The sequence below is a fragment of the Antrostomus carolinensis genome, unplaced genomic scaffold, assembly GCF_000700745.2.
Source record: "Antrostomus carolinensis isolate BGI_N321 unplaced genomic scaffold, ASM70074v2 scaffold33304, whole genome shotgun sequence".
Taxonomy (NCBI): Eukaryota; Metazoa; Chordata; class Aves; order Caprimulgiformes; family Caprimulgidae; genus Antrostomus; species Antrostomus carolinensis.
The window spans coordinates 1,747-24,966 of NW_010309271.1; the positions used below are offsets into that span (position 1 = coordinate 1,747).

At 36.5% G+C, this 23,220-nt stretch overlaps 1 protein-coding gene across 1 annotated transcript in view; it reads left to right on the forward strand.

Annotated features, from left to right (window-relative positions):
- Positions 1 to 22,016, forward strand: part of TEX9 (testis expressed 9) — a gene marked incomplete at its 5' end in the record, with an annotated part of 22,833 nt that extends 817 nt beyond the window's left edge. Inside the window, 9 exons of the mRNA XM_010166070.1 lie at positions 875 to 945; positions 4,996 to 5,044; positions 5,818 to 5,903; positions 7,413 to 7,591; positions 11,133 to 11,215; positions 12,923 to 13,096; positions 17,426 to 17,560; positions 18,001 to 18,135; positions 21,939 to 22,016. Of these exons, the coding sequence (XP_010164372.1) occupies positions 875 to 945; positions 4,996 to 5,044; positions 5,818 to 5,903; positions 7,413 to 7,591; positions 11,133 to 11,215; positions 12,923 to 13,096; positions 17,426 to 17,560; positions 18,001 to 18,135; positions 21,939 to 22,016 (990 nt within the window). The remainder of the gene's footprint in view (positions 1 to 874; positions 946 to 4,995; positions 5,045 to 5,817; positions 5,904 to 7,412; positions 7,592 to 11,132; positions 11,216 to 12,922; positions 13,097 to 17,425; positions 17,561 to 18,000; positions 18,136 to 21,938) is intronic.
- Positions 22,017 to 23,220: the final 1,204 nt, after the last annotated feature.

Sequence of the window (23,220 nt, forward strand, 5' to 3'; positions counted from 1 at the left end):
CTGTAAAAACATATTCTTCTCTTTAGCTGTGGTAAGCTGAGGCTAACTGCTTGGCATGTGAATAGAAGCAGATGAAGCTTCCAAAATAGCATCTAGACTCTTTCCTTTAAAAAACAGCAACAACAAAACCACTTCACTTTTTTTTTTTTTTTTTTTTTTAACCCTTCACTAAATACAGCAGAAGATCAAATATTCTTAGGACACTTAATATACCAAATGGCACTGCCAGATTGCACACACATACATTTAACAGCAAAAGAATAGTCTAAGTTAAAAAAAAAAACAAACCCCAAACAACCAGCCAAACAAAACCCACAAAAAAAAGCAACACAAAAAACCTCCAACCAAACGTCAAACAGGACAACTGCATTTTGTTCTGGATTATGCTTTCTAACCGTAACTTAGCAACATAGAAGCAATCTAACATTCAGACTGAATTATTCTCTAAAGTACATACAACATATCAGTGTCCAATTACGGTCATATTGCATGAATAAAGATTTGTTTTTAAGGCTTATTGTGCAATACGGAAAACTGAAAATTTGTTCCACCTGCTGTGCATTTGCTACTACTGTATTTCAGGGACAAAGGAAGGAGGGTAACAGCATCTCAGATGATAATAAACTGGGCAAAAGTTTTACAGGCAAATGGCAATTACATGTTGTGAAGCAGAAATAAGTGTTGGAGGATAACAATGGCATTTTAATTTTTAGCCATCTTTTCCTGTGTTTGAGAAGTTCTTTTCCACAGTAGACTATAGTTTCAAATCTTTTCTAAAGCAGACTATAGTTGTGATCTGTGATTTATGAATATATAATTAATCTTTAATGAATTATATTACTACAAAATTTACTTTTTTTTTTTTTAAATAAAGAAAGGCCGACAAGAGATACTATCTAGACCAGTTTCAGTACAGACTAAGTCACATGAAGACGACAGACAGAGGTATGTGCTTTGCAACTGCTGCATATAATTCATGGGGAATCTTTCACACTGATCCTGTGCACCCTGACTAGTGCACTAGGCATGCTCCCATTTTGTCTGTCTTTGCAGCATACTAGATTAGTGGAGTCTTATTTTTTTTCCTATTATTTGAAACAATTGATACTAAGTAAATGTTCCTTGTTATTTCACGGAAGTCTTAGTTTTGCTGAAATGTTCTATCTAGGATGCCAAGTAGTGCTGACATCTGTAAAAAAGCAAGGTAAGGTAATAGGTTTCTTTGCCATACAAAACAGTAGACACTCAGCAATAGATAGTTTTTAACCAGTTCAGCAGATAAAGCTAAGCGATAGATACTGGTTCACATTTAACTTGGCCTAAACGTTCCTGGGACAGGAAGTGCTTGATTAAAAAAACCCAAACACAGAAACCTAAGACAGATAAACATTCAGCTGCCACCCTCTGGAACCTGCATATCATTACACTTCTGAGGCTGACACACCTTTGGCCTGTGTGAACATAGGTACAACTGAGAGTTTTAGCTTGTACATTCAAACCCGTTAGCTCTAGAATGGATACACAGCCGTATTTACTTAGTTGTTCAAGGGTTTGTGTATTGATAGTACAGGAAGGGGGTTAATTTAAGATAGACTAATACATGGTTTATCAAGGATCTGATCTGGTAGGTTCCTAAATTTGTGATGCCACTAATCTGGATGAAGATACAGGGCCAGACTACATGGTGCTTCAAATGTTAAGCTGCAGTTAAGAAACTGTTTTGAAATAATATATGTGAAAATCTGCTAGAGATTATAAAATAATTACTTTCGTATAAAGTAAAAGTGAAAACACAAAGTGAGTTTTTTAATGAATGTAAAAGAGATTTTCAGTACACCAAAAGGTGCGACAGGAAGTCTGCTGGCTGGTATAGCCAGAAGTTTGCTACTATAGTTAAAGTTGTTCATGAGCTATTTTAAAGTCATATCTGTCAGCTGTAGAGGGGAAATAAAACAAACTCTATATGTTACCAGTATAATCATGCTTTGCAAACAAATTCTGGATCTTGCTTTAGTTTTCTGTTCTATTAGATGGATTTTTGATCAGTAGACAAGATTTGAAAGAACTCCAAACTGGAGTTGAATTATAGGGCTGTTTTATGAAGTAATATGATTGAAGGATTCAGCCCTGCAAAGGGAGTTAACAGCTTTGATGGTATACATTTGAAATAAATAATGGGAGTGCTGGAAGAATTAAGAAAAATATTGGCAATTAGCATGTCACAGTAGCAGCTGATCTACCAATTACCTACATAAATTAAAACGCCTTAAAACAACCACAGTGTGTGTTCTGGTAAACACTTATGTGAGAGACGAACTGAAATCCCATGCTGTAGTAAAAAAAATTAGAAATGTGTGCTAGGAATTAGGCATACTGATTAACCATGAGTGAACATTGAGGCCATTCAATTAGATTAGTTCCAAGTATTTAATATTTCATTAAAAAATTTTTTTCTTTCAAAATTGTGCAAGCAGATAAGCCATAAATCTAAAGGAAGCACTTGAGAGATTTTTGAAATACCCATTTGAATTTCCATTGATTCCTTTAAGGAGAACAAACACTAAAGCAACTGGAAAGAAGGAGAGAAATTGAAGCAGAATAAGAGGTAGTATTGGGGGGCAGGGGAAAGACAGGTTAAGAGAAAGAAATGAGTAAGCAAAGTAAAAGAAAAAAGGCAACAAATACTAAAGTCACTCTCCAAGTCAGTGTATATTTTCAAATAAGTTGTTCTGGAGTTTTTATAGCATAATTTTTGCAGAGAAGCTTGAATTACATGGAGACAAAGCAGCTCCAGTGACACCACATTGAAATCAGCTTTTGTTTACACTTTCACTCTTCAGAGCATTGCCAGGCTCATGGTGATGGGAACTGTACGCGCATGGGCAAGCACGCTATAGGCTTTGAATAGGATTAGCAAACACAAAGGGTTTGCTCATGCACATGCATCTCGTGTTTACATGCAGAGATGGAATTTTTAAACATTAGCTTCTGTTTCAGTGTTGCCACAATCCTCTAGCTACTTATTTGTATACCTTTTCAGAATTTACACATTAATTTCACTTACCAAACAATATAGAACTGTATTGTGAGGTTTTAAAAATGGGTTGTCATGTATGGGGAAGAAAAAAGAAACCATTAAGGTTAAACAGGTTTGAGTGAACAATGAGGGGTGTTTTTTTGTTTTGTTTTTTTTTTAAAAAGAAGGCCCTGAGACAACAGATATTGTAGGAACAAATTGGTCTATTGATGGAGAGAATATTATTTTTTAATTAAGTATAGAAAGTGTTGTATTTTCGTATTTTTCAGAATAACGTGTAACTGCTGTTTCTGTGACAGCAAATCCTTACCTCCTGCATGCTCCTAAAGCTAGCCAATAGGAAGGGAGCATGAGGAAAATAGGGTAAATAGACAAAAACTAATCATCCTATTCTTGAAGTCTGTTGCCAGCCACACACAGACGATTTCTCCAGTTTGGGGTTGGTGGGTTTTTTTTGGATTAATAAAATCTGGAGCTTTGTGCAGATAATTCTTGTTGATGAATGGATGTCTGTGAAATTTTTAAAGGCAAGATCTAAACATTTGCTCAAATCAACAGGGCAGAAAAAATGAGATGACTTGATGTGCCTGAAATAGAAATTTTATGCCAAATCTTTTATAAACCAGCATTTTAACTGAAGTAAAAGATTGTAAAGGCTAGTAAAAAAGTAGCCTTTAAGTGCAATAACACAGATTCACATAACTCATTCTGAAAGCACAAAAGTTACATATATGACCAGAAACTTGACCTGAATAGTACACAGCATGCTAAAACTTTCTGCTTGTTTCCAGCAGATTTTAAAAAGAATCACTTAACCTGAAGTTCAGTTACTAGGAAGCATGGTTTTCAGACAAATAAGCAGATAAGAAAGCTGCTTTTTAATTCATTTTTTTAAATCTATAAAATGGATACAATATTTATAATATATATTTCAGAGAAAAATCTGTGAGGCTTCATTTATAAATTGCTCTCACCTCATATTCACTTGGTAGTCCCTGTCAATTGACTTGACAACAGTCAACCTGAGCATACAATTGCACCCCCTCTTAGTATGTAGAGGCCCTTGGTTTATGTCTTAATTTTCTTTGTATTAATTTAGGGATATGTATGTCAGGTGGGCATATTAACCACTGAGCTGTTGCTGATGCACCTCTCCTATGAGGACAGGCTGAAAGAGTTGGGGCTGTTCAGCCTGGAGAAGAGAAGGCTCCGGGGAGATCTTATAGCGGCCTTCCAGTACCTGAAGGGGCTGCAAGAAAGCTGGGGAGGGACTTTTCATAAGGGCAACTAATGACAAGACAAGGGGAAATGGGTTTAAGCTGAAAGAGGGTAGGTATAGATTGGATGTTAGGAGGAAGTTCTTCACTGTGGGGGTGGTCAGACACTGGAGTGGGTTGCCCAGGGAAGGTGTGGATGCCCCCTCCCTGGAAGTGTTTAAGGCCAAGTTGGATGAGGCTTTGAGCAACCTGGTCTAGTGGAAGGTGTCCCTGCTGATGGCAGGGGGGTTGGAACTAGATGATCTTTAAGGTCCCTTCCAACCCAAACCATTCTATGATTCTATGATCTTTGGTAATGGACCATCAGACTCTCTTGCTGAAGCTGATAACACTGCATACTGGCCAGGTACTCCCTGGTGGAGGGAATCATTGATCTAATAAGCCAGTAGTTGCAGCAATCACCTGGATTGTGAGGGAAGAGATTCAGATTCTGGTACATAAGTAAACTATTGTATTAGATACCCTAGATTCACCAGGTGATTTAGATAGCAAATGAAATGGAATGGAAAGACAGAGAATGAGACTGAATTTGTGACTGGACTTGGTATATGTTCCCACCTTAGCTATATTGTTTATTCTAAACATAAAATGTTATTCTCCTGATTCTGATGAGGGGGTTGAATTTTTATTGTAAAATGTTTAATTTGTTATGCATGTTCAGTGATTTTTTTTTTTCTGCAGAGATCCACTCTATCCTGAAGTTTCATCTCTTACACACTCACATGCCAAGGTATCAAAATCAAAACTACCCTGGTTAATTTATCTTCTAGTATAGTTTCCACATATTACTTCCAGTTTTGAGGCTGTGCTACACAGGGGATTTATATATGTGGGAAGCCAAGAGGAAATGATGGTCAAAGCAGCGCTACAGGAACAGTGTTACCGGGGTTTCTCAGTGCCACTTATGGATTGAGATTAGGAGCAAACTCAATAGTCTCTAATTACAGTTACAGTGAATCTTTTGGGAGGTAAGCTAAAGCTTCCAAAATACTGTCTTCAGTTACTTACCAGAATACAGTAGAAAAAAGCCTAATTTTTGAAGAATGTTTATTTGAGTGAAAGTAACAAAAATACTGTTAGGTCTTCCTTCTACAGGGAATTTAGAAGATTAAAATAATGCATAAAAATAGCATGGTTTTGAAGGTATGATAAGCATTTTTCAAAGAAAAACTACACTGTGTTGACAGTCCAGTAGTTAATATCTTGATAATAGCCGAGAGCCTTGCTTGTGCATGAATTTGTTTCTGAGCACATGCGCAAAAACTCCCATAAGCAAGTGTCTATTGGGTGTATTATAATTTGGGCATATGGACATGAAAGTTGCAAGATAAAGACAAGTGCAAAAAAAACTGGAAAATTTTGCTTTTGAAAGTTTGGAAAGCATGGTTTGTAAAGTATCTTTGAGTCTGAATATATTTAAAAAAAAAACCCCACAAAAAACACTAGGAAAAGTAATTCCTAACTAATTAAAAAAAATCGCTGCTTTCTGAAAAAAATTTGTAGCTAGCAAACAAGAAGAAATGTGCTTCCGCGCCCGTGGCTCAGAACAGACCATACTCTGGAAATAAGGGAAAAAGAACAGCTTCAAGGTATATTATACATATCTCTGTTTGTAATAAAATATTTTAGTTGCTATTTTTTTCTATTAGGTTACTTTTATTCATGTATTCTTCTATATTTATATATATTAGTATAAATAAATGTATCAAACTTTTGGTCCTCCTCAGTCAGCTCCACCATGTAGCTATCTCTGTTTACTTGCAGAGAGCACCAAAAATCACATTAGTGAACATGTATGATTAATATTACAACAATGAAACTGTTGCTTTCTCCTCAAGCACTTCCCAAGGCTGACAGTTAAACTCTGTTAACTCCTTCAGTGCAAGGATGCCTAATGAGTGTACACGTGGGAAACACATCATCTGAGGCAATACAAGAGAGCACACTTAGGTGGTGAAGACTGATTTGCGATCAGACTTGTGATGGGAAACACAAGGCCCTCAAGGGTCTCCCCTACTTTGGTGAATCTTGGGCTCACAGGACAAGAGAGAGTCAGTACCACAGCTTTCAGGGCTTCCAAGCTGAAAAGCTTCAGCACTGTAGATAGCAAATTCAAGGTTGTAAAAGCAAGAAATGGAGATCTGGACAAGAGAAAAGAGTAGAGAAATGCATGAAATCCTGGGAGCAAATTAAAACAGCCACAAGATATGGACAAATAGCAAAGTAGGATGAAATTTGTCTGCAAGGTGGCAGAATATGGAATTGACACAGGCTGAGGTTGTCTATCAGGACTTAGGAGTCACTTGTGGACCCTTTGGACCTCCCCTGGGCAGTTCAGGGGAGGCTGTCATGCTGCCACCACTTCTTAAGGTTTAGAAGTGCAGATACAGGACCTGCAGTGTGAACCCAAAGTTACAGGAGAAAGTTAGCAGCTAGAGGGAGTTTGGAGGCTGCATTGGGATGGGCATATATTGGAATAAGCATTTAGGAGCTTCAGATCCTTTGGGAACTAATGTCATCTTTCTATAAAGGAAAACTGAGGAGATATTCTATGTAGCAGATGTGTCACATACTTTGTATTTTGGTTTTATGAAAACTTTGGTCTGCAACTACTAGGGTCAGTGAAGTTTCCTAGTCAGGTACAGAAATTGTGATAGTAAGGTATGAGTATAGCTAAAGAGGACAGAGTTCTAGAAAAGTTAAATTTTGGAGGGGGGGGAAATAGCAGAATTTAAGGCGGAGGATAGTACCTAAACCAAGAGAACATTCCTGTTTTTGTCTTTCACTTTGATTTAGTTATGAAGTTGTTGGATGAGAATACCATGCTAAAACCTTCTCAGTAGAAAATGGTGCTGTTTTTCTGCTTCCTACATTATAATATGTAAAATCTTGTAATTGTTTATGTGGAATATGGTAAAGGTATTTTACATAAAGGAAATGAGAAATTTCTATTAATGCATCTTTCATACAAATGCGAGCAATGAAGTTGCGTTAGGTAAATAACTCTGTATACTTGTAAAAATAGCAAATAAGCTATGTTTTTGTAAATTTCTTTTTGTATTATAAATTTTAAATCTAGAGTTTGCTTTTTTTTTTAGTTCAAAAATAAGAAACCTGGAAGTACGAAGTGCTGATCATGTTGCAGTACTGGAGGACTGTGTAGATTTTTCTTTAGCAAAAACAATAAGCAAAATTGAAGAAAAACTAGAGAGAGGAGGCTTACCAGATTGTCTAGATGATGATATTATTCCAAGCCCTGGAAATGAAATTGGAGCAGGTAGGTTTCCTCCCATGGTTAAGTACTTTTATTCTTACTTCCTGACTGTTAGAAATGGGTTCTCCTGGGGAAAAAAAAAAAGGCAGAGTTCCTGTAGAAATTACAGGGAAAGTTCCAAAGCCCTTAAGTTAAAGGAAAAGGAAAATAATGTTTTTCTTCTTTATGTAGTCCTAGAGGAAGATCAGGTCATATATGAATAATCATGGGGAAAAGGGAAATTTTATCTTGCTTTCCACCGTTGTATGAAGACATTTGGATGGTTACATATGTTGAGAATGTGCATAACACTTCATTAATTTCACTGAGGAAATAGAAATACATGATGCTAAGCTTGTCTTTCCAAAGAGATGAGCTTCAGTCCTTTGCACAGATTCTGCCTTTGGAGGAAAAAGCCTTTCCTCAGATCAATGCTGTGGATCTTGGCAAGTGGCTTAAATGAAGTAATGTTTCAGCTACAGTGCTTGGATGAGAATCCTCCAGATACTTTCCCACTCCAAATGGTGTGTTTATGTTTGTCCTAGAAACAGAGTAGGAAAAGGGATTGTGGCATTTGTCAGTGAAGCTAAAGGCACGATGCACATCTGTCTTCTTGGCTCTAGTGTGATACAAGTGGGTTCATGTAGTTTCTTGCAATGCTAAAGCAAGCATGAAGTCGGAGATTCACTGCAGTAGTACAATATGCACAAACTCTCATCTTTTAATCTAACAGCTTGATGGCAACAAGCATGCCAACACAGAAATAGCTCGATTTCTAACCTCATGTAATTCTGTGCAAGTATTCTGTTAGTAAGTCTCTCAAAACAGATCCTCAGATATCTTTTTTTATAGTCTTGTTACTGAACTAGTGGGGATCGACTTGTAAGGGATTCCTTAGGCTTATGTGCCTGTGCTAGACATTTCAGGCCAACATGCTGATAAGGCTCCATAGCATTGTCCTTTCCCAGAGCTTCTTGCAGTGCTTTTCCTGGACTTAGGTTCCATATCTTTATTTCATGATCACAGGTTATCACAGCACAGCCATTTTTCTGCCAACACAGTATCTTACACATTATTTTTCTCAGGGGCTGTTGTTGTGGGTTATAACTCAACTCTGCAGTAACAAGCAATGATAGAAGCACACAGACATTCAGAAGGCTGAAGATGAAGCTCTATTTGTATCTAATATATCCTCACACATACAAACAAAATACCTGAACGTGTTGTCAAACTTCATGTTAATCTTCAGATTTTTTTTTTTTCAGGAGTTCAAGACACCTATTCTTTCTTGTAGGGTATCAGAATCCCTCAGGTGTCCTTTTCTTGTTTACCATTCCCTAAACTTTTGGTTACTTTATAACCTAAGACCATCCTATAAAGTGATACCCCCTTCCCCTTATCAGCCTCATCAGGTGATTAAAATTGACCAGTTAGAAACTAATTGTTTAATTATCTTTACCTTTTGTAAGAATTCAAACTAATTTTGGATCATAACCACCTCCCAGTACTGACCTGATTCTAGTAGTGCTCTTGGATTTTCAACCAAGTTTACTACTAAGTGCTCTTAATGACACAAAGCTGTCTAAGACAGAAGAGAAGTTGTCTGTAGACTAATAAAATAATGAGTAAAAGAGGAAAGAAAATGTTAAAAAAACAACCAGTTTTTGCAGGTAGTGGTGTAGAGTGATCTGTCATGGAGCTGATGTTCAATATACAGAAAAATAATCTGGAAAAAAGGAATGATAGCTGGTCAAGAAATTTCTATATGAAACAATGATTTTAGGATAGTTAAAACCAACATCAAAGTGTTGGATAAGAATCTCATTGTATTGAGTGTTGCGATAGAATGGAGGTTTATATTCAACATTAAAGAGTGCAAAGTAATGCTGATAGAAAAAATGCCAATTACACCTACTTCTGAGTTGGACTTTGTTCAGTTATTACTAATTAGGATGTCTCCAAAAGCATAAACTTATTGCTTGTTCAGGCAAACTGATCGTTAGAAATCTTTCAGAAGATAACAGAAAACAAAATATTGTGCTGTTGTCATTATGCTGTTATGTAATAGATGCTGTGCTACCCCATATTGAGTATGAGACACAGATCTGCACAGCCCATCTCAAAACCAGTATGTAGAACTAGGAAAGATATAGGAAGGGGTATGTATAGAGTAGCCATTAGAAGCATGGAACAACTTGAATTTGAATCTTCAATTTGAGAACAAGACAATTGAGGGCAATATGAAAGATTATGGAGTGAAAACAGGAATGGTAAAGGGAAAGCTGAATTTTTGTCATGCAAGCACTAGTAAATGCCACATTAACTTGGATTTAAAGGAAGCTATTCAAAGTGTTTTTCTTTCACATAATGCATAATTAAATTAGCCAATTCCTTGCCACAGGATATTGTGAATGCCAAACTATGATCTATTTTATGAAGAAAATCAAACAACTTAATAGTATAGAAGTACATGAAAGTATTAAACTTGATGGCTTCAATATGGTCTCCATCTCAGGATAGCCGCTAGTTACCAGAAGCTCATAAGGATGTAACAGGAGGAAAAAAAGTCAGTCTATATCTTATTTTTTCATGGTGTTTTCCTAAATCCTACTTATTATTGACCTATGCAGGGTTACAACTTAAGCTGCTGATAAGTTGATAAGGAAGGCTGGGTGAAATTAAAAGTATTCCTGTTAAAGCAAATGAACACATATACCCATCCATCCCTTCACATTCAACTCCGGATACTCCTCCACTTTATTCTTTTCCCCTTATACCTGCTGTGAATAATGGTTATTCCTCTATTGCTCAACCTGATCTTCATGCTGTTTCCATGCTTTGTGCCTGTGGAAGTTCAGGGGGAGTCCTTGTGAATGATCTGGGGAAATGGTGGGGAATAGGGAGTAAAAGAACACACTGTCCACACACAGCTTGTTTTGTCATGACAGCAGTATGTTTCTTAGCTGTCCAGGAGCAAGGAAGTACTTCATTTGGAAAAACATCTCATGAAAGTGATTTAATTTTAAACTATTAATTGAATAATATTAGCAGTGTACTTTAAAAAAAGCACAGACTACTGTGTGAGAGGGGTATTTACCTATTAGGAGGGTTTTGCAGGCTACATTTAATTGCTTGTTATGAGCAGTTTAAAACTGCTTTGGGTGTAACTACACAAATTGCAGCTATACATTGATTGCAACATAGACATACCCTACAATATAGTTTTCTTGACTTCAGTCACAAGGAATGCTGTAATGTATAGCATAGTATGTCAGAAGTTTCCAGTAAGTTTCAATTTTGAGAATTATGAGTTTTTTACATTTTAAAGATGTCAAGTTCAGTCAGTAAAAGGAAAAATGCATACAAAGCTTTGCCTAAGAATGAGAAACTTGCAACATTTATTTAGAAATCTGAGGTTTTATTTGCCTGTTTCTCTTTAATAATTATAAACAATGTGTTTTTAAAAACAAGAAGATGAAAGTGAGTTCTTACATCAGTCTTGCTGCTTTGCTACATTGAATAATAAGTACTTGTGGATATTAAATGTAACTTTTTATATTCACAGAAGCTCAAATCAGATTTCTTAAGGCAAAGTTACGTGTTGTGCAGGAACAGCTGGATAGTGTAGTGTGTGAATGCAAGAAAAAGGTAAGAGCTGAGTTTTATTATCTGTAGAAACAGAGTTCTCAAGATTACGCTTGATGTAGGGGACTGTATTTGGAATTACATATTTGGGCAGATCAGACTGAAGTTAAGGCAGTGTGAAGCTACACTGGTATTTTACTGTTAGCATGTACTACAAGTGAGTTTTTATGATCTGCACTGTCTGGCAATATATTTTCAGGTGATGCTCAAACCTTTCTTGAACTGTAAAACCTTAAAACCTATTCCCCAGGCCCAAATGTTTTAATGTGCGATTATGACATTCAGAACATATGGCAAACCACCTATATGTTTTCTCTCAAGCTTTTAATTTAAAGAGCAGCATGGTATTCAATAAAGTTTTTTTATATATAGGTACCTGGAGAAAATCTTTAGAAGGAATTAGATTTTGATATTTTATCTCTGTACTTTATACTTTATTTAATTTCATTTTTATCAATACAGTTTGCTTCTGCATTTCAATACTATGATCAGAAGAAAGTTGTTTCATTAGATTTTAAAGACATTTTCACTTTCAAATAAAATATAGTTTTGTCAGTAGCTATTGAACTTCATCATTCCATGCCAAAAATACTACAGAATTCAGTTACTATAGCAGATGACAGAAGACCACCTCGTACCTATTCTTGTCCTGCTCCTACAGCACTCTGTAGGTAGATGTATTGTTTTGGGTACTGGTTTCTCTGGTGTGAAAATAAGTTTATTATATTCAGAAGGTCACAAAAACTTGATACTGGCAAAGCCCTGAGACAGATTCTGTGTTTTGTTCCAGTCCACAGTCCAATTTATTATAAAGAAGCAGTAAATCTGTTTTAAATATAAAGAAGTGGGAGTTTCTTAACATAGGACAAAACACATACATTTCCCAGGTGAGAAACCTGCATTCCTGTGGGCTGAGAGACAGGAGAGAAAGACTTGTTTTCATGGAAACTCAATTTCTGTATGTGCCTTGATTTTTTTTTTCTTAAAGAAATGAAGGGCATAATGTATCTCTGAAATAACCTACATAAATATTCACTTAAAATTTTTAAAAGGTTATAAAAGAAAAATGCCTTGAAACTATAATGTTTAATGTGGGATGTAATTGCCAGTAGGTCATGAAGCTAACCCAGAATTCAGTTGATAAGAGAATCTTGAATTTGAATACTTGATATATCCTGGATCAAAACCAGATAATCTCTTAAAACATAATGGACTGATATATCAGCAGTTATGCTCTCTTCTTTTTCCTAGAATTTTTCCTAAAGTGTCTGTTTAGCTATTCTCACAAAAATGTCACAAAATATCTGTGTGCCACTATTATTCTACAACATTTTGATAGTTCTCAAAACCTTTGAACTATGAGAAATTAAATGTTTTACATATTGCTATAAGACAGTTCCAGGTAAAAGACTGCAGAAAATTAAATAAGGAGAGTGTTACTGGTTTTTGAAGTATTGTCCTGGTAAATTGGTGTTTTGTTTTCTTGGTTTGTCTTAGTTGTTTCTTTGCTTAAAATTGTTGTGAAATCCATCATGAAGGATCTAAACATTTAAAAATAGCATAATTTTAAAAAAAAAAAAAATCACTATCTCCATATCTACAATATGTATATTTTTACTGCCTTTTATTTACAAACCATTACTATCACATTATCCTACTGCTTCCTTGCAATAATTTAATTGCATTTTTTTGCTAATTACTGTCAAACAGCATGATGAAAATCAGAATCTAAAATCTCGGCTTAAAGATGCAGAAGAAGAAAACACCAGACTGCAACGAACAATCAGTATGCAACATTCTCAGACTGAAAAGTACAAAATATTGTCACAAGAAGCAAACAAAAAAAGTGAAGGGTTACAACAAGAGGTCATTGCACTAGAAAAGGTATTGCAGGTATTAGTCTCATTTATCTCATGAAAGTGAAAAAACCACATCAAATCTACCCTAGTTTGATAGATTCATATCCAGTGATGCCGTTAGTGTTTCATTCTGATAACACTTTTAGGAATTGTATTTTTTAATGGTCTAATGACTTTTTTAAAGGAAGAAATAATGTAGTTTGCTAATTGCTTTTCTTCTGCTTCTACAATCATATATTTCTGTATTTTAAAATTAAATTCTTGTGTAAAAGACCCACCAAGAGACAAAACAGCCTTTTAATAAAATGCTGTCAAATTCACAAAGAATCTTGAAAAATACAGGGAAATTTTATTTTTCTGGTTTTAATTATAGTTTTTAAAAAAATACTTCTGATAATAAGAGTTTTATGGTAAACTGTAGAACCTGGTGAACATTTTTTTTTTTAAAAAAAGAAACAACCTAAAAACCAAACACCTGCAGCTTACATTAGTGTCTTCTGCAGGTAGAGGAAGAGATGTGTCTTTGTTCTTGACAATGAACTGTTTGAAAACCAGTCACTCCAACTTGGATGCACCAAAATTAACCTGGCTCCTGCTGTAGGCCACATATGCAAAATTGTATACGTGCCTAGTTGTAGCAGATGGCCTGCATACACAGCTTTGTTTGTTTGGAACTTAATCTAAGAGCAGCATGTGTTTTTCTTTAATTACTCAGAGCTAGAGAGGCTGACTTAAAAAAATCATGTAATACATACAGTATATTGTAGTACATGTAATATAACCAGGAGAATGTTTCCCTTAAAATTTAGGGAAAACAGAACACAACTCAGCCTGACAGTCTCATTATACTTTCATTAAATCATACTATGCATTTGTATAGGCATGCTTTCATCTTAACATTATGTAGTTCTGGCATTTTAAAACTAAAATGTTCTTTATGTGCATATTCTTGGAGGTTTTAAGTTCCCTTAAATAAGTACCCTGATTGTTGATTCCGTCAGGAAAAGTATTCAATAGTAGTACTCATACGACTCATCGGCTCACGGTAAATAGGGCTCAGAGACTGGCCCAAAGCCATTTAGGCCATTCCTTTAAACCAAGACAGGATAGATTATATTCAAGCCATCCTGGACCTAAGTTTGTTTAACCTGTATTTAAGACTTCTGTGATGGCAATTTCTGTAATTTCCTTGGACAGTCTGTGCTGGTTCTTGTACACAGTCACAGTTAGAAAGTTTTTCCCAGTGTTGAGATGTCTGTTGTGATGAAAGGTTTATTCACTCCTGCTGTACAGCTACCATATCCAAAATATGGTTGCTTTCCTCACTTGTCTTTGCACTGGATCTGCCACCCTCAGTTGCTTCAATTATTCCTAATAGGTTGTGTTTCATAAAATTTCTCAAGATTACTGATCAGACATGATCTTGACAAATAGTGGTAGTTCTTTAAAATACTGAGAAGGCAAAAAAGGCAGGTATATGTAATGAATAGTTCTCTGCTGATTCACAAGTTATTTTACATATTTTTTCTGTTACAAGAAGAAAATCATCTAACTGCCAAAAACATGCATTTAAAAATCATTCTGCAATAACTGCTTAAATCTCCTATGCACTTAGCAATCTGAAAACTATGTTATCCTTTAGTTATGAAGTATTATTCAACGCTATATAATTAATGTTCTTGTAGATTAATTCTAGATGTATGTTTAAAAACAATTTCCTGTGAACATGGGCCTGAATTTGTACTGCTGTGCTGCTAAGCTCTCAAGATCCATACTTTCAGAGAAAGTTTTCTGTATAATTGAAATAGCACAAATGTAACATCTGATTTTGGGGCTTTTATTGCTTTTGTTGCTGTTTCTGTTGCAACATAAATAGTAGCAGACTTAAGTTGTGATACACACTTTCTCGAGCTTCCTTAGATTTTCAACAGTTTACACAATGTTATTAATCTCCCAGCTACTTTTCATTTTATGTGCCTGGCAAAGATTCTCACCTAATTTTCACAATTTACCAGAAACATAGTAATTAGTTTTTTATTTTTACATTTAATTCTTTTGGTGTTTGATCTCTGAGAACATTTCTGCTGAACACCCATCTCAGGTGCCAGCTGAATTCTGATGCTCCCCAAAACCTCTATCCTCTTCTTTACAGCATTCTTTTTTTTTTTCCCCATTCATTTGATCTCATAAATTTTATCACCTCTCCTGTCTTTTTTCACCACCTGCCTACAAGAACATTCCTCCCTCTGTGTTCTCTCTCACTGGTTAACTCAGTGTGGCTATAATGTTGAATAATATTGAAGAGGGAAACACCAAAGTTTTGCTCTTACTCCTTTTAAGGCTTTGTGCAGGGATTTTATAATTTGCCTTGAAGAAGGGCTCAATGTTAAGCAAGCATTCTCTCAAACATTTTTGGGGGTGGACAGGTGTTGCCTTCTAAAGGTGAGTTTTCTAAAGACAGAAGTGCTGTGTATGCTTGCTACTGGGAGGAAAGAAAACCTGCTGGGAGGGTTACTCACAGACCAGCTCTCTGGTATCACACCTCCTACTGATATTCAAGTGCCTCAGCCATGCCAGAACAGTAGAGAAAATCCAGAGATTGAAATGGGATGCAGTTTTAGAAAGTAGTCAGTTTTTCCCCCTTTTAGAGAAACATTTTATGAGAAAATTAATCCAGCTTTAACTTAAAGTATTGAAGAAATAGCAGAAACCTTGCCTACTTATAAAATACTTATTTCAGGCATTTTTAAGATTAAAAACTTGGAGTCAAATATATTTGACAATATACCCTCACTGGATGACTTGCAAAAAAATCCTTGATAAGATATTATGTATGGCAGTAAATGTCAAAAAGCCCTAAGAGAATTATTAGAATTCTTTCATTAAATGATACGATTAGCTGATACATAATTTGCATTGCATGCAGACTATTTTTTTGGTCATTAAGTGCTTGAAAGGCTATATTCCAAAGCTTTTCATAATAATGCAGAATAAAATACATAGCATGAAAGATTTAGTTGACCCTATTCACAGCTCCATCTTAATACAAGACAAAGAGGTTTGTATGCTGTGCAGGTTGTTTTCTTTGGAAACGTGGGGGTCGGTTCCCAGCAAACAAATTTGCTTTCCCTGATGGTGCACATGCGCGTGTTCCAGGGAGGGGCTCTGCTCCCCTACTAGCCAGGCTTTTACCCATCTTTTTTTAATCACTCAGATGGACAGGCTAGCAATGAAATAAAAATGTTGAAGCAACATCAGATTTTGTAAACTCATGGAGGAGACACATTCACCAATAGAATTTTGGAGGATTACTGAGATTCATCTTACTCTCCTGTTTTCTTCATCCATTTTGGGGAAGATTCAAAGTTTCCCAGAAATACCTATTCCAGTTAATAACTTTACCATAACGTCTTTGCTGCATACACTTGTCAATTATTGTGTATTTCTTGGGTAAGTGATGTGGAAATTAGAAGTAACCACCACAAGAGCTGGTATGGCATTGAGAAATACAACAGTTATTCATAAATAAAGCTGTCTGAGGGTACAAGGTTAACAACAAGCCCACTGTCTACCCTGGTTAGGTTAAAAGAATCTTTCTGTGCCCATTACTAAAAATTTTATAATCTTTTTAAAAAAAGTCTTTCTTTTTCACAACTGACAAGATGTGCTCTTTCTGCCAGAATTGTTTATTTCTTCTGCTTTGTCTTTTATCTATATTCCCTGATCTTTAAGCTCATTATGCTGCTCCTCATCTCGGTCTCTTTTTCTCATTTCCCTACTTACAGTACTATGAAATACTATCATCAGAGATAAGAGGGAGCTGTTTTGATTGTTGCCATAAACACTTGATGAAATATTTTCTGCTAGATGAACTAGTTACTACCCTCAGCCATCTTCAGTAGGCTGTTTTAACTTTTTGTTGGCAACTGCATGTAGTAATCTCTGGGGAAAAAGAGGTAAAAGGAACGGTGGGAGGAAGCAGCTGGGAATACTGGCCACCATTCCAAAATCTGCCCCAGAGTCAACATACTGACGGTTTTTCTCTTTCTCTGACTAAGTATTTACAAGGTTTTTCAGTCAATCCTGTGGTCTGACATGATCAGCTCCACAATTATTCTAAGAGAAGTTCAAAACAAAGATGAGAAAGATCCCTTTGCAAGATTTCAAAGGAGAAAGGGCTGTTTTAATGGTGGAATTAATGGTCTTTGAGACAGATTCTATCTGCAGGCCAAAGAAGTCCACAGAATCTTTAAGTTTTCAAGGGTGAGCCTTGCTGTAAATGTGTTGTCTATATGGGATTCATTAAAATACCATTTTTCATAATGTTTGTTTTTATCCTTTGCTTCTTAAATAGGAATTGGAGAATCTAAAGCGTGTGCAAAAGCAGGCTGCAACCAGTCAGAATGCAACAGAGGTTCGCTTAAACAGGGCCCTGGAAGAGGCGGAAAGGTATAAACTGGAGCTGAATAAACTGAAGCAAAGTAACAAGGTATCGTGGCTTAGGAAAACAAGTTCCAACCTGTCATCACTCAGCAAGCTAGAATGAGACAAAAGGCTTGATCAGCTTTGGAAGTGCTGGGTCTCTTATAGACAGTCCCAAAATTAACTTAGAGCAAGTCACCAAAGTCACCTATACAAGAGGAAGAAGTGTACAGAATAAAGTTAGAGCTTTTCTGATTTTCCCCATCTGTGTGGAAATTAGAAATAGGGAGAAGTACACATACACACCTAATAGATGCACAGGCAAACCTTGGCTGTCATCTTTGAGTTTTTCCGAGTTTTGATGTGAGAATAGTTTGATTAATCTCATTTCTTTTCAGAAGTGTCATGTGTCGCTGCTGTTTGTCATTTTGTTATGTAATGCCAAGTTTCATTGGTTAAAGCACTGCTTTCATAATGAATACATTTCTCCTTTTCTTCCCATGGTAGGATGTAGCTAACCAAGAACTCAAAACAATTGAAGATTTAAAAACAGAAAACAAGAAACTGCTGAAACAAAAAGGAGAGCTAATGACAGGTTTTAAAAAGCAGTTAAAGTTAATTGATATTTTAAAGAGACAAAAGGTAAGGACCAGAGTAGTGTTATATTGTTATATTTCAATTAACAACCTCTCTTGTCTCTTGTCAAGTAAGGCATTAGTGTAAACTGGAGCCCCGAGAGTGGGAAGACTGAATGCAGCAGCCTCACTTTTATTAGTGCATATTGCTAATATTTTGCTTTATAGCAAAGGCTGATCTTCTTTTGAATTGACTCCATTCCTAACTTGGAACATAAACCCTGTCATGCTGAAGGGTTACTAATGACAAGCTTTAGGACCAACAGTATCTGTTCAAGAACAAATGCTGTTCAGGTAATAACAGCACCTCCCTTTGGTGCTGTGTCAGTAGAATTCCTTTTAGCATGTGAGAGATGTTTTTTTAGTTTTTCCCCCCAGCATATTACTTGTCATATCAGTAGCTGTAACAGTTTGCCCTCTCAGGAGGGAGCTGTTACATTTCAGACCTATGTTCTTCTTGGGTTCTCAAAGTGTGTCCTTCTTTACCAAGATCATTTCTTTTGTTTAAATTCTAAGGTGTTCTATACACATACAATTCTGCCCAGGTTGAGATCTCTCTATGGGTCAGAAGAAAAGGAGAAAAAAAGAAAAAAAAAAAAAAAAGAAGACTTAACCTAGGTGTGAATTTACTAGAATGAAGGCGGGGAGTTGATCTCGATCCTTTTGTAATTGCTGGCATATCATGTGTCCTTGAATCACACACAATGTAGTAACATCTGCAAGGCTGTTCCCATCCACACTGCACTTGCAGCTACCCTTATTTTGAAAGTCGTTTGATTCTACATTCATTTCATATCTCACTCCATTCCTCTCCCTCAGGGCATAAAAGGGAGGGCAGGGGTGACTGCCTTTCAGTTTCTTTAACAGCTGAACAATTAGTGATACAGCTTTCATAGAAAGGTCTTGTAGCAAAACGTGGATTAATAATTAAGATAGAATATAGCTAAAAATATATTTAACTATCATATTTGGTAAAGCTGTACTGATGCCCCAAAAAAGGAGGGGTGCTTCACTTGGAAAGAGAAACCTCTGACACTGCAGAGGGGGTGTCAAATATATTTCTCAAAATATATTTTCAGCATAGACCGACACTGCAGAGGGGGTAAATACCTTATATTTCTCAAAATATATTTTCAGCATAGACCTGTGAAATGAGTTTTGATGGTACAAATTGAAAGAATCTGTGAATTTACATGAAAGCAATATAAAGTGAGAGGAATGTATACTAAGATGTTGCCCAAATCAAACGGTTTTCCACTTACTAATGCATTAATAGTTCCATCACACCTTTCACTTGCCAAATACTTGGGGTTGTGAGCTATCAGTTGTATCAGTTTCCTTTAGAGGCTGCATGAGATTTGCAGAGCTGTGGGCTTCTCAGTTGACTAGGTAGGATCACCATAGAGCAGTTCACCTCTAGCTGCTTGCTCTGCTGAATCGAAAGCGATTCATTTCAGGATGGAGCCAAGGCACTTCTCTTTGCACTCTGAAACCAGAGCTGTAAGGGAGCTAGTGTATGGTGACTTGTTGAGCTGAAGCACCTTAGAAGGGCCAGCCTTTGAGATAAGGAAATAGAACATTTGATTTACCCTCTGAGTGCTGCAGTGATCACCAGACATTTTGTAAACACTCTTGAAGCTGTTAAGCCCCCATAGAGAAACAGTAGTTCTGTATGAAGTGGCAACTTCATGTAAGAAAATGCACATACTTATCCCAAGAACTGGGAATTGCAATGTGGAAATACATCCTTAAACCTGGAATGCTTCTCCAGCACAGGGCCAAGGAGGATAGGTAACTGGAATAAGAGGAACTGCGGCTGCTCGTGCATTTCCAGTGGAAGAGAATTGGAGATCTTGGAGATTCATCTAACAAGAATAGTGCTAGCTTAGCCTTTGGCTGGCCTTTCTAGCTTTTCCCAAGATTATTTTGAGGATGAAAAAAATACAGCACTGACACAAAATATATCTACATGAGGTAGCTCATTGTCCTCTGCAACATGAATTCACTGAAATGAGTGTCAAAGAGCAGTGTTTCTGTTTGCAAACCAAAACCAGTCTCAGATAAACTTCATTAAATATATTTTATAAAAATTATAAATACTGTGTCAGAACTGCAGATAGTAGAGAAAGCCACTTACCTTTTCTTACAAAAGGTGTTATTTACTCACAGAAGAAGAATACTACTCTCCTTCCAGATCCTGGAAGGGAAGGGTGCTAACTGCCTTTTATAGCTTCTGGCAAAAGGCACAGGGGAAGGGCAGCTAAAGCTCACACATGCTCAGCATACATAATCACCTGAAGAACTTCAAGTCTGCTTCACACAAGCTTCTTGTTGAGTAAATGAGCAAAACCTAATTTGGGCCATTTGTTTAGTTTTTGGGTGTCAGACTCAGATGCATGTAGCAGTTACATCTTGCCTGAAGGTGAGGATGCACTACCACATGAAGAATGGTAGAGGGAAAAATCCCCAAAAGGTATTAAATATCAGTAGCAGGATGAGTGGCAGCTGGCAGCAAGTAGTTGCTGGTGTTCAGTTGGTCTCTTCAGACCATTCTCTGCTTGCCTTGAGAGAGAGACTTTAATAGAAAATTCTAGTTTTAAAGGGATTAAGAGAAGTTACTTTGAGCCTTAGAGCTGGAGGGTGTTACACTGCCTGTGGGAACTGCAATACGCTTTGTTTGTCTCTATATAAAACCCCACAGCAGATTCCTTGTAGATATAAATTAAAACATAACCATTTTATTAAAATTTGCAGCAAAAACTATTTAGCTGGAACACTTTCCTTTCCACTTTGAATGATGATGGTAAGGGGATTATGCTCCAGAGTGGGGGTGAGGACATGTGGCAGAGCTGTGACCTCTGCTGTGACATCAGCTGGAGCCCAGGGAGCTTTCTGGCTGCTGCACCTTTTTGACAGGTAGTTCTGTGGAAGACACACTGACGGTTTAGTGCTTGTTTTCTCATCCAGCCTTGATGACTGCGACGCCATTTTTCCCAGCAATCACCTTATTTGAACAGAAAATAACTTTGTTATAAGTTAAAAAGTTCTGCTTGTTCCTTTTGGTTGCTCCATTTGAAGTAATGTAGTGGAAATACAAATTCAGACTGCTGTATGGTTTGTATACATCTACACATGTACACGTGTGGGGGGTGTGTGTATTTGTGCCATAACGGACCACAGATGTATGGTGTGACACACAGCAACACAGCTAGCAGTGGGCAGCTGGCGGGAGTTCTTGTTAAGGTGTAGTACAGTTACTCTTTTCTTTTATGCTAATGTTAATTTTTAATGATGTTATTTTTTAAATCCTCATTTAACACATTAAATCCTGCATATTAGAGGCTCTAGCATGTTGAATTCTTAATGATGTATTAGATTTGTATTAGCTTTAACATTAAGCTGCACATTGGTCAGCTTGAAAGAATGTACACCAGTTTTCTTATACACATTCTCTACAAGTCACAAGAGTTGTTAGATTTTCAGTAATTTCCATGCCTCATGAAAACTGAGATATTTTTAAAGCAATATAAGCAAAGAAAAGCTATTGGTCCTGTTTTACTAGAGCTGAAGTTGCAAAATTTAGCATAAAATTTGTCACATTATCCCTACACTATAAATTTTTTGCAGAAAAATATGAATAGCAGCTTCAGCTTAAACAGGTGAAGATCCACCAAAATCACAGTACAAAAAAAATAGAATGATTGATGTGAAGCCCCTTTCAGCCATCCCAATTATCCAGGATTTTGTATTGGTCATTCATACTATTTTACCTTCTGCTCCTAATTATTTATTTCATTTATTTATTTTAAGATGCACATGGAAGCTGCTAAGATGCTTTCTTTTACTGAAGAGGAATTCATGAAAGCTCTCGAATGGGGAAATTATTGATTCCATAAAAAAAACCAACTTCTGTCTGAAAGACAAGTCAGATGGTACATATGAATGCTTGTTAACAATAATAGTTAATAACTGTATATTGCAGTGAATTGACTTTGCTTACGTTTAAGTAATTTTATAAGCCTGATAGCTTGTGTTGTAAGATCATATGAAATAAAAATTTCTACTGAAGTTTCAGGCCAAACTGTCCATTCTGTAATGAGCAGAGAAGCACAGACCACACAAGGAATATTCTAACCAGTGAACTTTGTTATCAGTTTGCTCTGCTTTACCATTTAAAACTGCGCCTTATCTAAGGTAAATTCAGTCCAAAGAAGTCAGAGTTTAGTCTCAGAAAATTCCTTGTTGCAACAGAAATAAATTAACCAGTGCTCCAGTTGAGAAGAAAATGCCATGTCCTTTTTAAAACACGTGGTTGGAAAATTGGCCTGCCTTGTTCTCTGTAACAGATCTCCCCTCAGAGCTGGCTGGTCTGGCATCTAATTTAAGCACCAACAGCTCTTTTATAGAAATGATCATACCTTGTTTTAGCTATTGCATCTTACACCCTTGGCTGGCAAAAACATACATGAGACTTGCCCCTCACTACCCGGAGAGACTCCACCATCGGTCACAGTTGTACTGTTTAAAACTGCTGCTTAGTCAAGGTGAAAATATAAAATCTTTCCCTGGCCACCAGCTGCTGCTTTGGGATGCAGTCAGAGCAATGACTCCATATTCACAGATGCTCTACAAGCATTACATCCTTAAAGATTTTATTATGTCATCGTTATAATCAAAAACTAGATAGAAGTGTGAGTGTAGATGAGCTGAGCATATCACATGTACTTTAATGAACAGGAGCCATAGGAAGAGCCAGCGCCGACCGCATGAACCGCTTTCAAACTTCAGCTGTTTCAATGGATTCCTCCCTCAGAGTAACTGAATAGGAACACCGCACAAAAAGAGTAAGTTTATGCACTGAAAGAAAGGTATAAATGGTGAATCTGACCTCAAAATGGAAAAGGGTCTCTGTTTAGAACCTACTAGCAAAGTAACATGCACTAACAGTGACACAAGTAACCTATCCCTTTGCGATGAGACAAACTACATTTAGATTAGTATTTTAATAGTGCAATGCCAGTGCAGATAAATAAATTACAACCAGAAACAGTGCATTAAGAGAATCTTATGGCCCATACTGAAACACACGTGA